General features: G+C 37.6%; 1 protein-coding gene across 1 annotated transcript in view; it reads right to left on the bottom strand.

Annotated features, from left to right (window-relative positions):
* The window catches only part of LOC124390282 (AT-rich interactive domain-containing protein 1B-like), a 220,335-nt gene extending 205,736 nt beyond the window's left edge, over window positions 1-14,599 (bottom strand). Inside the window, exon 1 of the mRNA XM_046856120.1 lies at window positions 13,258-14,599. Coding sequence (XP_046712076.1) covers window positions 13,258-14,343 — 1,086 coding nt within the window. The 5' untranslated portion in view covers window positions 14,344-14,599. The remainder of the gene's footprint in view (window positions 1-13,257) is intronic.
* Between the last annotated feature and the right edge of the window lie 1,797 nt (window positions 14,600-16,396).

Below are 16,396 nucleotides of genomic sequence, written 5' to 3'. Positions count from 1 at the left end.
TTTTACAATCCAGAGCTTTGTAACAGGCAACAGTTTTTCCAGGAAAGAGTTTTTTCCAGTCATTATTGTCTTAAGTTCCTGTAAGGTGCTTTGGAACACACAGCATTATTCAATGTGTTGACACTGAAACAGAAAGGTGAGATATATCAAGTGGCTTCTCATCCTTTTTTAAGCCCAGAATAAGTCATGCTTCACAGTTAGTAGAATGAGAGAAAGTGTAAACAGTAGCAATGCTGGATAGTTGATAAAACATGCACGTTCGAAAAAAGAAAATCAAACGTGAAAATGACCCAAATTTAGAAAGGTGATTTTTATAATGGGGGTGGGACACTTCTGATTCTACGGAATTTGGATTTGATTGGACTGAAAATGTGAAATGTGTGAAAAAGTGCAGAATGATCTCATCCAAATTGCTGATTTGGTGGGAGGTGGTAGCTCAGTGGTAAAGAAGTTGGACTTTGGATTGTAAAGGCTGTGAGTTCAAATCCCAGCACAACCAAGCTCTCACTGCTAGGCCTTCTAACCCTCAAATGAGACCACTGTACAGTGCACTGGGTAAGAGTATATGACAAATGTTGTAAATGATGTTGGTAGAGAAAGACTGAAAAAATATTTTGTGTTGTCCGCCTGCACTGATTGCACGAGGTTGCACACGATGCACTTTATGTGGTGAGGACAACTTACTTTAGTCCTTAGCTCTGTTGTCTTTTATGTAGCTCTATGTTGTTTTTATGGGGTTCTGGAGAAACGTTGTTTCATTTCACTGTGTACTGCGTTTATAGGTAACCTTATGGCTAACAACATGCTCATCAAAAAATGGCACAAGACTCTAATTTGAATTTCATGATGACGGTAAATTCAAGACAGAAAGAAAAATAGAGGCTAATAAGGGTAAGACTGTGTATAGATTCTATACCTTAAGCGCTATTCCATAACAATACATCAATAATATACTGCTCAATAATAATAAAGTCAACGATAAAATGCTCTGGTAGACAAGAAATAAAAACTTTGGGAGAATGATTCTAACTCCTTTTCACATCAAGCTGCACTACACCACCCCCTTGATTGGGCATTTTCCTAAAACAACAAGCCTTTAAGTGTTTCATTCCTTATTTACATTATAATTGGCTGAAATATAAGTTGATTGGTTCTGATACACACAAAACATATCCCCCCAGAAACACTCTGAATTGTATTACTTCCATTAAGACACTATATCTGTTTTGTAGCCATCAGAACCGACCTCATGACCTACAAATCCATGGAAACTTATAAACCATCAGCATTTTTGGACCTGGGATCCTTTTTTGCCCAGAGCACAGCTGGAATATAATTCCTCTTGCTCCTACCGGTCTTAATTACTGCTAATTGGACCAAATCCCTTTTTTTCTGCTGCACTGACATAATGAAACAATTCATCATTAATGCTTAATGACTTGAATGATGGTTCTCTGCAGATAGGCTGAGGGAAGGTCAGCGAAAAGGACACGGGCGACAAGGACAGCGAGGCGCTGACATTTAACAGGAAACGTAAAAAAATAAAAAAAATTGCTGAGGGGCTAAAATAAGTTAATTGGAGTTCTCTACTTTTCTATTACACTCTGTAAGGCAGAGAGATCCAGCACAGTCCCTGAATTCTCTGCATTTCTATGATGACTATATACAATGATCAGGTCTTAATTAATTATAGCACCAAACCTTACAACTTCATAGCGATGATGAGCTGACGGTGCAAGAGCCCGGCCTAAAAGCAAATAGCGGGACAGCGGGAAAGAGAAAGAAAATAGAGGAAAGGAGATAGGGGAATATATCATACTCAGACAGGAGAGGACTATACCGCATTGTGCTTGGCGTGAAAAGCTTTTCTCTACGAGTCGTCTTAATTTAGCTAAAAGCTCACAAGTGTAAGAGTGCCGTCTCTCTGACACATCAATTTCAGCCCAAAATAGAGACGTGACAGCATGTTTTTTTTTTAAGAGGCACCATTTTCCACTGGGAAAGAAAGAGTTCAGGTGCGGAAATGATTGATTATGGTAATGTGATCTACAAAACCGTAAACAGGGAGGCCATTGACATACAGTTGACATTATAGTAACCTTTGCGTGCTTTTCCTATAAAGCAAGCGGATGTTCATCAAAAGCCCTTCTGATAGGTGAAAAAAAACAAGCTTTTTCCTCTTTTATTTATACTCACAGCTATGAAATAATCGATAATCAATAGAAAGACCGATTCTATTGTACATCTTTGTATTTCATAGTTTCTTTTTTTATGTGTTTGGGGTTTTCTTTTTCTTTTTTGCATAACTACAAAAATATCTCCAGACGTTTATGGATTAGTATCCCCATTGATTATGTCGAGCTGCCAGAAGCACAGAGAAAACCAAATACAGTCTGCAAGCTAATAAGTTGGCACTGTGAGCAACTAGAGCTCTGCAGCCCATTAATTAGGTCATGAAAGAAGTGACACGTACAATGAAAGGTGTTACTCCAACTACTCGACATTTGCATCGGAAATGCACAGAACTTTCCAAAAAATAGAGCTTTCTCAAGGGTACCTCTTTCATCCTTAAAGTACATATCTATTACCATATACACAATATATTGTGCAAAAATATTCTTGAAAAGTTAAATGTTAGATTCAAGAGTTTCAAGAGCCATGTTTTTATTTATATATGTTCAGGATACAATCTTTTACACCATACAATGCGATTCTTACTCGTAAATTGTCTAAGAAACCTAGATCATAAAGGCCATAAGGAAAAAAGACACACAAAATTAAAATTAAAAGATAACAAAATTATAACAGAGAAACAGAAGCGTGTGCATGTATAAAGTTTGTAGTGTAACATCATAGACTTGTGCAAACCTCCTACAGAGGTGTACTGGGTATATACAGTCCATATTGGTATTCCCATTGTAAAAGGATCTATGTTTATGTCAGAAATGTGCAGAGGTAGTCTAAGGTACATTAGGTTCATGTTTGTAATCCCATTGTGAAGAGGTATAGTGTGTGCACATTATGCAGAGGTAGACAGGTAAAAAAATAGCTAGCTAACAAGCTAATTACTAAATCTGTGCTAGATTATATTTAAACACATTTAAGATACAAGCATGTGGTTATAAAATAGTATTAATATTTGTATCGTAGTGGTGAGTTGTAATACAGTAGTACCCAGATCAGCTATTTGTCTGATCCTATGCTTACTTCAAGTCAAGTCAAGTCAAGTCAAGTCAAGTCAAGTGGTGTTAGCACCATTTAAACCATATACAGTTGGAACAGTAGACAGTGAAAAACAACATTCCTCCAATACCAAAGTGCCACATACAACACAGAATGACAAATCAACACAAAATTAACTAAGAATAAGCAGACCTTCACACAGGACTACATAACGTGCATGTGTAATAGGGGTTTAACGGTACACAAAATTCACGGTTTGATACGAACCTCAGCATTTCAGGCACGGTTTGTTTCAATTTCAGTACAGTTAGGGGGAGGAAATGCAAAACATAAAATTGATTGTCATTTTTTGTAAACGCAGTTTATAATTATTAACATTTGTGAACATCAACAGATACAATTTGAATGTAATGTCTGTCAGGAATTGTCAGGATCTTCTTCTTGAGAAATTCTTCACGCTGGACATAAAACACAAAAAAATCCATCTCACTAGACTGTAGTAAAAATAGAAGTGGCAGCAATTTAGCACATGTGCAAAACAAAGTCTGAGTTTTACAACGTACTACAAATCACACTTCCGTTACAGAGTGAGTAGCCACAGTGACACTGTGCTAACTCTAGTTTCTTTTTCATCCCCCTGTCATTGTTGTGTATGTTTTGAATTTTAATACTAATAATAAAAAACAGTGACACTGTGCTCAAAGTGCGAGGCGGAGACTAAACAGATTTGCGTTAGAGAACACGTGCACCGAACCAAAAGCCCTGTACCGAACCGTTTGGTACGAATACTTGTACTGTTACAGCCCTACTGTGCAACAATGCAATATTTGTCAAAAATACAAAACAACAGATTATTTGTACAATCAGCACAGTGTGCACTAAGCAAATGTGAAATAAAGTGGATAAAATAAAAATAAAGCATTGTCCATATAATAATAATAAATTATGCAAATTTGCATAATTTACGCTGCTATGTGAAAGTGTACGGTCATGCTAATAAATGCAGTGCACAAAATGACAGCTAGTCAGATATATTTGACCACAATCAAAGCAAAGTAAACAGTGCTCTATAGAAATACAATGTTCAGTGTTTGAACATCTCATAAGAAGGCCGAGAGAAGCTGTTGCGTATGATAGGGAAGTTCACTATGGCAAGCACTAAACACTGAATCATGCACAATTACTTTCCTCTTTGTCGTGAGTCATGTTGCAAAATATGGAAATTTGCACTTATTTTTAATCATCACGCTCGCTCATGATGATCTACATGCTCTGGTCGGTCCCCCTCACACTCTCTGTTAAAGACCTATTTAAATGCCATAATAACTGATATTGAAAAAAGAATCAGCAGGAGTTCATTTCTAGCAGCACATAGCAGCAACCAATATAAAAATTTCACTTATGATCGATTAATAATCCAGGATCTTACTTATTTTAATATCAGTGTCCTCGAGTATTGCTGTAACATTTTATTGCAATTTTCCCTAAATGTATAACACATATTTGGCGTTAAAGTATATTTTCTATCGATGCTGATTTCTGTGTTGCACCTGTAAAATGCTGTATAGTATTGCTGAAAATGACAGGTTCATTGACACGGGTGGCTGACAGCTCCACTCATTCTCACACACAGCACCCGAAATCAACACCTTCATCCATGGCCAGTCACACTAATCAATGCCTGTCATTCTAAAATTGCCCAATTTCGAGCACAAGCTCTGTGTCACTATTCTTGGCTGAAGAAAGAGAAAAGGAAGATTTAAGGAGGGCAGGAGGACTGGGGGAGGATTCTTTTCAGACATGCAATATTACAGTATATAACCAGAAATAAGGAAGCGTAAGGCACACTATCTAGAGTATGACGCTAGAAAAGCAGCAGATGTTCAAACTCAAACCCTCTGGGCTTCAGAATACAGCTCTCCCCTTGGCTGCCCGCTGCGCACTGTCCTCCCTCTGGACTGAGGACAAGCTTTTCCTGTATATGCCTCTTCCTCTCCTCTCCTTTCCTCTCTTCTACTCTCCTCTCCTCTTCCCATTTGGAGGACATAAGGGTTTGAGCAACGCTCAAGGGAGTAGGAAAAGTGGAAAGGATGAAAAGAATTTTTCCTTTTTTCCTTCAGGGAGGTAGCTCCCATTCAACAACAGCACGTGGCTAATTTCCATGTGTGAAGGTCACAGAGTGACTGAGAGAGGTGAAGCCACAGGGCTGGCTAGCTGCCAAACACACAAGTGACTGACAGAAAGCAAAACCAAAGCAGAGAGATAAAGGGACGAGAGGGAACGAGAGCAGAGCATGGTGAGCCTGGTCTTCCTGTAAGCAAATCACTTGTGTGTAGGGCCTGCCCCTTTCCTGAAACACAGCATGCCATTAAGATTTATGTATTATTACTACTCTACTAAACAAAACTTTGTTATACATGCAACATCCTTTTTTAAAATTTATTTATTTATTTTTTATACAATAGAATACCCTTTTTTTTTTTAAAGGTCACATTAAACACACAATGTGGCATCCAAGAGGAACCCCAGTTAAAGAGAACATTTTGTTTTATGACAGGCTCTTATAATAAAAAAAACATGCTGCAGTGTTTTAAAAACGTGTACATTTTGCTCCACGGTGTAGACAAAACGCTAACGAAAATGTCAGTGTTAATGTTCCAACAGCTCAAAATGTTTGTGCAAAAATATTTTGTAAAATCTTTTCCTCAGAAATCTGACAGACCTTCAGTTTAAACTGTAACGTCCAAATTATTTTTTGCTAACTTAAACATGTGGATGTTCCAAAAAAAGCACAACAGAAAAAGCTAATTAAGAGCAAGATGATTATACATAACTTAGTATCTCAAAGCAACTACCAAGTGTGGCTGAGGTCTTCCGTCTGATATTCCTAAATCATTAGAAAAAGCTTAATTGCTAGCTAATGTAAGCGACAGAGCTCTATATTAAGCAAAAAAGACTATTGTTGCAATGGTAAACAAATATACTGCTAGCATGTTCTTGCTGGCTAATAAACCTCAAATGCAATAAACTCCAATGTAATCAGCTAGCTTACCAGCTAAGTAATGAATTATATAGAGTAAACAGAATATGAATCTCTTACAGGGGTAAGAGAACATGCGTACAGAACATGGTATAGACATTATCCATCTTAGTTGCTACTGCTGGCTATTTTGAGTTTCTAGATAAACGACTTGTAGAAACTGATAGATTTGATTGCCTTGATTTCTTGCTTCAAGTATAGCAGGGTGTCAAAAATAACAGATGGAGAAAACCCATAAAAAAAAAACATAATGATGCACATTGACATGTTTGGATTTGGATTATTATATAATATTATAAATGAAAGGCATAAATGTAATCGAAGAAGTATCTCTAAAAAAACAAACAAAACCCCTCCCAATATATATACAGATCGAAGTGTAACGGTGCACGTATTCATATCAAAACTTTTCGGTACAGGGCTTTCAGTTCGGTACACACGTAATTAAGTGGCAGACTGCAAGTTTGTTTCATCTCCGCCTCACACTTATTATTCAACTTAAAAACATAACAACAATGCCAGAGGTATAAAAAACTAACTAGAGTTAGCGCAGTGTCACTGTGGCTCCTCACTCCGAACCGGAAATAAGATGTGTTTTTTCCGTATGCATGAAAACGTTAAAGTAACAATATCGCTAGTGTTAGCGGCTATGCGGAAGTGGCTAGCGGCTAACGCTAGCATTATGAATTCTTTAGCGTTTTATCTCCATCTTCAAGATTTTCTTTTAAAAGACCATTTTGCATATCGAGGAAGTGAATGAGTGAAGGATGGAAGGAATGAAGACATTTGTTAAAGTATGTTGAAATAAGTAGAACAGTTAAGTAGATCATATCTTTTGAAAATTGCATGTTAAATGTAAAACACACACACACACACACACACACACACACACACACACACACACACACACACAACCTACATACACATCTGTTTTACCCAAATGAGGTCAAATGTAAACAAATGTAAAACTTTTTTTTTAATTGTTCAATAATTTATTACATTTTATTGAATCAATTTATTGATTACTAATCAATATAATAAAAAGTCTATTTAATTAATTTGATTTATTAAATTTTTTTTATAAAATATTATTGAATAGTTATTATTTAACCAAGCTGGAATTTTATTTATTTTTTTTTTTATGTAAACTGTTGATGTTCATAAATCTTAATAATAATAAACTGCGTTAATAAAAAACGACAAGCAATTTTGTGAAATTTCTGTATCATTACACCCCTAAATACAAATATAATTTGTGAGATTAGAAACAGCATTGTAATCATTATATCTGATGCTGTAAACACCTCATTCATAAAAAAAATAATAATAATAAAAATCAAACTATATACACTGTAGTTTGCTTGTGGAAATGGGCTTTTCTGATGTTTTATGGATTTATACTGGTTTATCACATGTTGCAAAATATTCAGTTCAACTGTGATTAATTTTATTGATATAGCTACTTATAGATGTATACAACAAATTTTACAGAAATCTGAATGTAGATGCCATAGAAGTCAAATACAAAATCACAATAGCAAGGAACTCCCTAGAAACTCCCATGGATTGAGTAAGAAGGGAAGTAGTAGCTTAGTGGCTAAAGCATTAGACTTTGGATCAGAAGGTCGTGCGACTGAATACCAGCCATACCAAGCTGTCACTCCTGGGCCCCTGAGCAAGGTCCTCAACCCTATAGCTGCTCAGTTGTATAAATGAGATAAATGTAAGACGCTCTGGATTAAGGCGTCTGCCAAATGTCAATAATGCAACCCCTCACCTGGAAAATATGGAATCTCTTTTTATATATGATAGTATGCAGTTGTACATTGTAAAACAATACGAAATGTATTGGGACCAAGAGTCCTGGGATGAGCACAAGACAGTCTTTATGATTACAGATATGGGTACAAATCTACAGTATGCAGGTGATACAACTCAACCCTACTGAACACCTTTAGGATGAATGTGAACGCTGTAATGCACCCCAGGCCTCCTCACCCTACATCAGTACCTGACTTTACTAAAGCTCCTGTGGCTGAATGAACACAAATCTCCACAAGCACACACCAAAATCTAGTGCAACATCTTCCCAGAAGAGTGGAGGTTATTATAACAGCAAATGGGGATTAAATGTGGAAGCACATACAAATCTTATAGCCAGGTGTTTCCAAATGTTCACACATTTTGCCTATACAATGTATTATCCAGTGAAGCAAGGGTGAGATTTCAAAAAATCAAGGGTAGCCTTAAAGGACCTTCCACATCAGCATTAAGATTCGTAAATCAGCAGGATAAAGAGAAAGAAACAAGATAAAATCAATCAACAGAGAGAACCATCACGAATGGCATTTTGCAAGCTAGGTGCTAAAAGAGAAAAAAAAAACCTGGCTACGAACCAGCGGGCAACGGGAGGCAAAAAATGTCTGCCAGTGTGAATGAAGGATAAGGCTCCGGGAAAGCTAGGACTGGCACTGAGCCAAACGCACATGAGCAATTTACTGCAATTTATTGTAAACACCTTTTATTGCGCTCGTTCCAATGAAACATGGGAGGCTGTGTGATGTTTCTCAGACGCGTAAGAATGCAGCACTTTGGTTATGTGATGTGAAGTAAATGATAATACTTTATGGTGCATGAGGTCTTTCCGGTGAGTCTGGCCTCCAGAGTTCAAATACAAGCTTTTTTTTCCCCATTACTCTCCACCATCAGCTCCCCAGAAGCAGCACTCAGCAGCCCCTCTTCACACCCCTGTGGAGAGCAATAACTGGAGACACACACACACACACACACACACACATACACAGCATTGGCAGTGCAGGCCAGAGTGCTACTCAAGCACACACAGTCACAGACAGATACTCAGACACATACTTTTTTTTTATAGTAGCAGAGAACCCCAAAGTCAGTTTTTCAGCATGGCTGAGCTCTCTGGTACAACCTGCCAACAAACTGTTACAACATGCATGCTACCACAAAACCAGCAAAGAAATCACAGCTGGATTCATTTACAGTGATTCTGAGTTAAAGGCTGGCAGTGTCTGGGTGGTCTATGTATATTTCCTTCACAGCTCATTTCAGCAGCACATATCCGATTCATCTTTGAAGCTGGATCATTTATCCTTACATCACAATGTTGTCAAATTCCACAATGTTGTCAAATAGATTCCCATTGTCCAGAAAGCTCTGATTAGTTTTCTGACAACAGCACAAGCTGCAAGATTTATAATAAATCTTCTGATGTTGTAGTTTCTATAGTAACAGCTTAATTAGGGTCGACCGGTAGTTTTAAAACTTGGTACACAATACATAGCGATACTGCGACGATACACATTAAGTATGAAGATATTTAGATTTGCTTGTAAAACTGTCAGAGATGCACCAGTTTATTTCTTTTTCTTTTATGAAAAAAAATGTTTTTTATAACGAAATTACTATAAGGGTTAAAATACGAACTAATAATAGCAATAAATCACAACATTAATAAGACTATTATTATTAATAATTACTACCTAAAATAATATTATTACCTAAGATATTTAATAAACCTGTAATGTTTCAGTAAATATACTGTGTATTCTGTATCATAATCTCATTATATCATCAAGATAATTACCAACATGTTGCTCAGTATTAAGCTAACATTAATAACAAGCAGATGAATGAAATTCTGTTCACATGGCTCATAGATAAGAACTAATGGTCCTTAATATTAACTCTAAATATATATTGATAAAATCTAGGAATGATTCTCGAGCGCTTTAACAATTATGGGTTGTGTCCTGATTCAAAAATGCACCTATAAAGCAAAAGTAGACATAAATATATATATATATATATATATATATATATATATATATATATATATATATATATACAGCGCATCACCCGTCTCCACACCCCCCTGTCCTCTACATCTGCCTCTTTCAAAGCAACTACCTGCATGTCTTCCCTCACCACTTCCATAAACCTCCTCCTTCTGCCTAGCAGCTCCATACTCAGCATTCTCCTACCAATATACCCCATGTCCCTCCTCTGCACATGTCCAAATCATCTCAATCGGGCCTCGCTCACCTTGTCTCCGAAACGTCCTACGTGCACTGTCCTCTAATAAACTATTTTTTTTTATTCTGTCCATCCTCGTTACTCCAAATGAAAAGCTCTCTCTCTCTCTCTCTCTCTCTCTTTCTCTCTCTCTCTCTCTCTGTATATATATATATATATATATATATATATATATATATATATATATATATATATATATATATATATATATATATATATATATATATATATATATACAGAGAGAGAGAGAGAGAGCTTTTCATTTCACTCTAAACACATTATTTAATGGTAAATGGGAAAAATACATAAGGAGACTGATGCTGTTAAAATAAAATCAACAACTTCTGGGTGGCAACAGTAATTCCTATAACAGCATGTTCTGTCATGTTTTATCTCATTCTTATTATATCCACTTTTGGCAGTGGGAGGTGTATTTGTTCTGATATCTTAACAAACAGCAGTGAAAATTAAGTGTCTGCACCGTCTATACAAATAAGCAGTACCTTTGTTGCAGCTCTGAGCCTCTAATTGAAATTGGCAACCAAAGACTGGATTTCTTTTGAATGCATAGAGCTCCAATTTCAATGTTCACAAACAATATTTTTTGTGTGTGAGCTCTATGATTTATGCAGGAAAACAGAAGCAACAAGTCTACAGGATTTCACTGAATCCAATCACTGTCTTGTGGAACATATGGAGTTCATACGGCATATTAAATGCCTGGTTAGGCCCATTGGTTGCACCCAATTTTAGTTGTGCCACAAGAAGAGCAAACACCTACTCATTTTAAATTAACTATATTAATTTTGAGTACTATTAGCTGCACTGCTTTTTGTAAAATCCTGTGTAAATACACTGTATGCAGAGCAATGAAATATCAACACATCCTATGTAGCAGGAAAATATTAATGCAAGACTTGAGCATCTGCAGAGAAGGATATATTTTTTTATTCAATATGTTTCTGCTTAACTAAAATTAATCTAAGGTTGATAAATCTTCAATTATTTGAATTAAATTCTATTGTAAATTAAAATAATTTGGCATTTCCACGCTAAAAAAGAGAAAACATAAGCAGTCCTGGGATAACCCATATGCCAATTACACTCTGGCATTTCGCGTTTCATCCTGGAAGATGAAAAACACTGCTGGCCCTTATCACGAGCAACGGAGCAAATTAAAATTTCACTCAGACCGCCTAATCAGCTAAACTGCGAAAGCTGGCAATGTAAACAAACACACACACATACGCACAAGCACACACACAAAGGCCAGGGAGCCTTTGGAGGTGTGTTGTGGCCAAAAAAAGAATTCAGCTTGCTGCAAGTGACAGCTATCAGCTTTGGGAAATACAGCATCCTAACATAAATAAAATAACAGTATGTATATATAAATCTTACGTCAGTGATAATGCTAATGAAATGCTAATGAAATAGGAACAAGACTGTGGTCCTTCACCAATTTATAAAAGCACTGATAAATATAATGGTTTATTACTATAATTTAAAAATAAGGGTTTTTATAGATATAAAAGCCAACACTAGACCATGTTCAACCCTCCTAATAATAATTTCAAAATTGATCCAATATATGTTTTCTGGTATACAAATGATTTATCACAAATGAAGGTCAGGTGGTGGCTGGCTATTAAATTAATAAATAAATAAATAAATAAATAAATAAATAAATAAATAAATAACAGACAGCAAAAGCATAGGATACATTTACATTATTGGTCCTCTAGTAATAAACAACCAACATACTGTGTCACAGGAGTAGACGTCTCAAGCACGTTCTGCTAAAAAGGGAGCAGTCAGCAGTTTTTGTATTTATATGTGGCCCATATGGAAACATGGTGCCAGTCACATGTCAGGTTTGATGTGAACTCGGAGCAGCGAGCTGGCGGTGAGCCCATGCCGGCTTTACCTCCATTATTCACGCTCCGAGCCTGGAGGGCAGAATGCGAACAAGTGCACAAGTGCACTGGCTTATACGACAGCCATCAGAGGATAATAGCAGTATTACAGCAATTATAATGTAATAATAATGTAACTAGTTTTAAAGTTTCATGCAATTAAAACGACATCAGTCAGTCTTATAAACACACAGATGACAACTTCTTTAACCCTGAGTACTACAGCGAAGATTAAAAGCCCACGTGACATTTCTATATAAGCGTGTCATTGCATGCTGTAATATTTAGGGTGCAATTAACGTTTAAAATGTACAATTAGATCAAACAGATAACGTGTTATTTCTTACAGTGCTGTCCAGATGAACATAGAAAATGTATTTTCACTTTTAAAAAAAAAGCCTCGGAAATTCCTTTTATGGACAATAATCAATATTTAATGAATCTACTAGGAGGTAGGAGAATTTTCCAAAAGCTTTTGGGTTAGGTTTTTATTTAATAACATTAGACTTCACCACTTTATTCCTTTTCACAAGGCAATGAAATTCCCTATAAAACTGCTGAAACACGTTTATAAAAAATTATTTGCAACCTGCACAAGCAGACGGATATGCAATTCTCAAATGTCACTATGTGAATTGTTGTGTTATCGGTGTGTATAGAAAAGCGTACAATTATAAATGATAACTCAATAGAACAACTGTGAAGCCAATAGGCCTGAAAGCCCAGCCTAGGAGTTAACAATGTAACACCTAGATATTACATGTATAAACTTTATATTTCTTTACAATTTTTGCCTGGGTCGCTTTATTTAAAGAGAAATAAATGTTGTTTAACTTTATTTCCTGTAAAGGTTGTTTGTTTGTTTGTTTGTTTGTTTGTTAGACCATTTTGCTGCTGCCTTATACTATAGCTGTGTTCACCTTTCACAATAATGCTTTTGTTTTAGTAAATATAAATAGCTATATTTATCAACATTTATTAATAAACAATATTCCTGTCTTTGTAAAGGTTTACTAAACACGCAACTACAGTAAAACAGTATAAAGGGAAGGTTTATACCTGGCTCCGGTTGGCGCTCGGACCACTGTTTGCAGCCCCGGGATTAGCTCTCTGTCCCGGCCAGCCTGAGCCTCCACAGCCGTACTGAGTGCCCGCGTCTTTGCCGCTGCTGTATTCATAGTATCGCATCATGGGCCCAGGAGAAGTGAGCAGCTGGTTGAGGGTGGGCGTTGCGCCGGAAGGATGCTGACTTTGTCCCGGGAAACGTGAAAACCCTCCGGCGTTGTTCATGGAGGGCACCGGGGCGCATTTGGCCTGACCGGAGGTCGGGTTACTGTATCCCGCTGCCCCGTAGCCCGTATAACCGGCGTATTGACTCTTCGGATGCCCTTCGTGGGAGTTTGCAGAAGCTTCCACATGATTAGATGTTGCGGGATACATCAAAGTGCCAAAGCCCTGCTGTGCGCCGTGCTGATCGAAACACAGTCCTGATCTTGAACTTCCAAAATAGTGATTGAAGTCAGAGACCGGTGTTTTCCCACCACCACCATCTCCTCCTCCTCCTGCGCCCTGGGCATGGGAGGCTTGGAGATTCGGTGCCAAGTTGCCGTGCTCGTACCTGCTGCTACTCATGGGCTCTGCGCCTCTGCAAGGCTGGTCTTCCACACTTTTCCTCAACATGTGTGGCTCAGAAGTGTCTCCTACCCCGCTCTCCCTGGCTCCTGATCTCTGATTGTCGGAGGAGGCGTCCTGGCTGCCGTGGTTGGTCTGTAACGCGCGCTGATTGCTGAGCTGCTGAAACTGGGAGAACGGAGTATCTCCAGGAGCGTGCTTTAGTAGTTTATGATTAGACATAAAGCCGGTTTCTACACCAGGAGAGCTCGACGACATTGATGATGATGAAGAAGATGATGATGATGATGAGGAGGACACCGAAGTTGTAACGCTTCCACCAGTTCGGTTCAGGTCATCACCACGCCGATCCGCATTATTAGTGTTATTATTAGTGTTATTATTAGTCGGGGTTCGAATGTCCCCGATTCCTCCTGTACGTTTGCCGGAGTTTAAATCTTGTCCCAAAACCCCTGATAAAGTCTTGCTCTTGTTATTAGACGCGGCCGGGACTGATGCCACTTGCGCGGCCATGGTCACTGCAACATCCCGAGAAAAAAAAATACAATACAATACAATGTAAACAGGAGCGCAATTAAGACCGAATCAACCAAACAATGCAGTAAAGCTCTCCGTGTGCTTTCAGTGCTGTATCCGAGGTCTGAAGTGGATGGTTTTGGAGCTGTCAGTGCGCCTTCATGCTGAAAGTTTTTCCTCTTTTCGGCTCCGGGCTTTTAAATGAAACTTTCTCCGTCTCTCAGTGAGTCAAATGTGAGCGTCCGAGCAGAAACCTCTGCGGCTCAGCATGACAGGAGCTCCCGCTGCTCTTATCCACCTTCTCCGCCTTCCTCTGCGTGCGCTAAAATCCGCCCTGGATGTTCTGAGAGAGAGGAATGGACTCCGCCAGTCTACTACACAACCGGGTGGCGTCGCCCCGAACCTGATTCTTTTCCTATAACACGGGCTTTACATTAAAGCAGAACCCGGCCTCTGCCCGAGCCGACCCGAGCCGACCTGACCCGATCTGACCCGACTTAACCCAAACATGCCCGACGCCCGATACTGGTCCATTTTGAACCCACAATGAAAATCGGATTGATTACAACTGAAACACTCTGCAATATAGTGTATTATAACAATGGCTTACATGCATAACAGGGGGGGTCACATGCATAACAATAAAAATAATATGCATATCATATTACTTTTACTTATATGTTTTGTATGAATATTAATTTCACAATTACATATAGAATAAACATGTAGCCAACTTACCATCATTCAGAGTCAGTTGGAGCACAACTTATTAATGCATAGAATTTACAAATATAACACACTGCAGACCACATTAAATCATTCAATTTAAAATAAAATAAGCATTCAAAAGTGTTTATTCTTTCTGTTTATTCAATCCACAGCCCGGTGGATCGAATATAAACTCTTTAGAGTATTATAAAATGTTTGTGTGTGTGTGTGTGTGTGTGTGTGTGTGTGTGTGTGTGTGTGTGTGTTCGGACATTTGGACATGTATGTACACATACATATATACATGCACATGCACACACACACACACACACACACACACACACATATATATATATATATATATATATATTACAAATTTAATTTCAAACACTTTATCAATCCGTTTATCTTCCTATCTAGTAGCTCAGGGTCATACCTTTTGTACATGTTTACACTTAATACCAATTTAGAATAGCCATTCTACATCTAATATATTTTGGGAGCACTTTCTCCTGTTATCTATTCCTTTACATTTTATGACTTTCTTCTTGTCACTTTACTCTGCTTATGCTTTAGACATTGCCTCAGAGTATCAGTATCGACTTGTATTCACTCATGATATCATTAATATCCCAGGAGTTAACAGGTCTCAGCCTCCTAGAACAGTGGCCAATTTGCTTTCACACTTATCTCTTTCCTGATTAACTGCCAATAAAATCACATGTAAAAGTGCATAGACTACCTTTAGTTGGCTCAATTCTAGCTGAACAGTTCGTCCTTATGGAACACAGCCATCAGCAATTATTTCTTTAATGGGAAGCAACTTATTTGTCACCAAAACATTGTGGGTTTTTTTGTTAGCTTCTCCCTCCTGATAATTTTTGGATTATTTCCATAAGTAGCACACATCTAAATACAAAACTCAAGCTGAAGAAATAGTCTAAATCAGTTATGCTAAGAATTTACATTTACATAGATTGCATTTGGCAGACATCCTTATTCAGAACGACTTACCATTATCTCATTTATACTGAGAAACTGAGCAGTTGAAGGCTTGCTAAAGGGTCAAGCAATGATAGCTTGATGTTTCTAGGATTTAAACTCATAACCTCATGTTTAGAAGTTTAAGATTTTAACCACTGAGCTACTACTACCTCTTGAGAGTTGATTTTGTATATTAGTATCTCCATTACTTATAATTATTACAATATCTGCTTTAAAGATGTTGAGGTTTTTGTTGGGAGTGACGAGGATGGACAGGATTAGAAATGAGTTTATTAGAGGGACAGTGCATGTAGAATGTTTTGGTGACAAGGTGAGGGAGGCGAGATTGAGATGGTTT

The sequence above is a fragment of the Silurus meridionalis genome, chromosome 8 (assembly GCF_014805685.1).
Source record: "Silurus meridionalis isolate SWU-2019-XX chromosome 8, ASM1480568v1, whole genome shotgun sequence".
Lineage (NCBI taxonomy): Eukaryota > Metazoa > Chordata > Actinopteri > Siluriformes > Siluridae > Silurus > Silurus meridionalis.
Note: the sequence above shows the minus strand (reverse complement) of the source record. Positions and strands in the feature narration are given on the sequence as shown.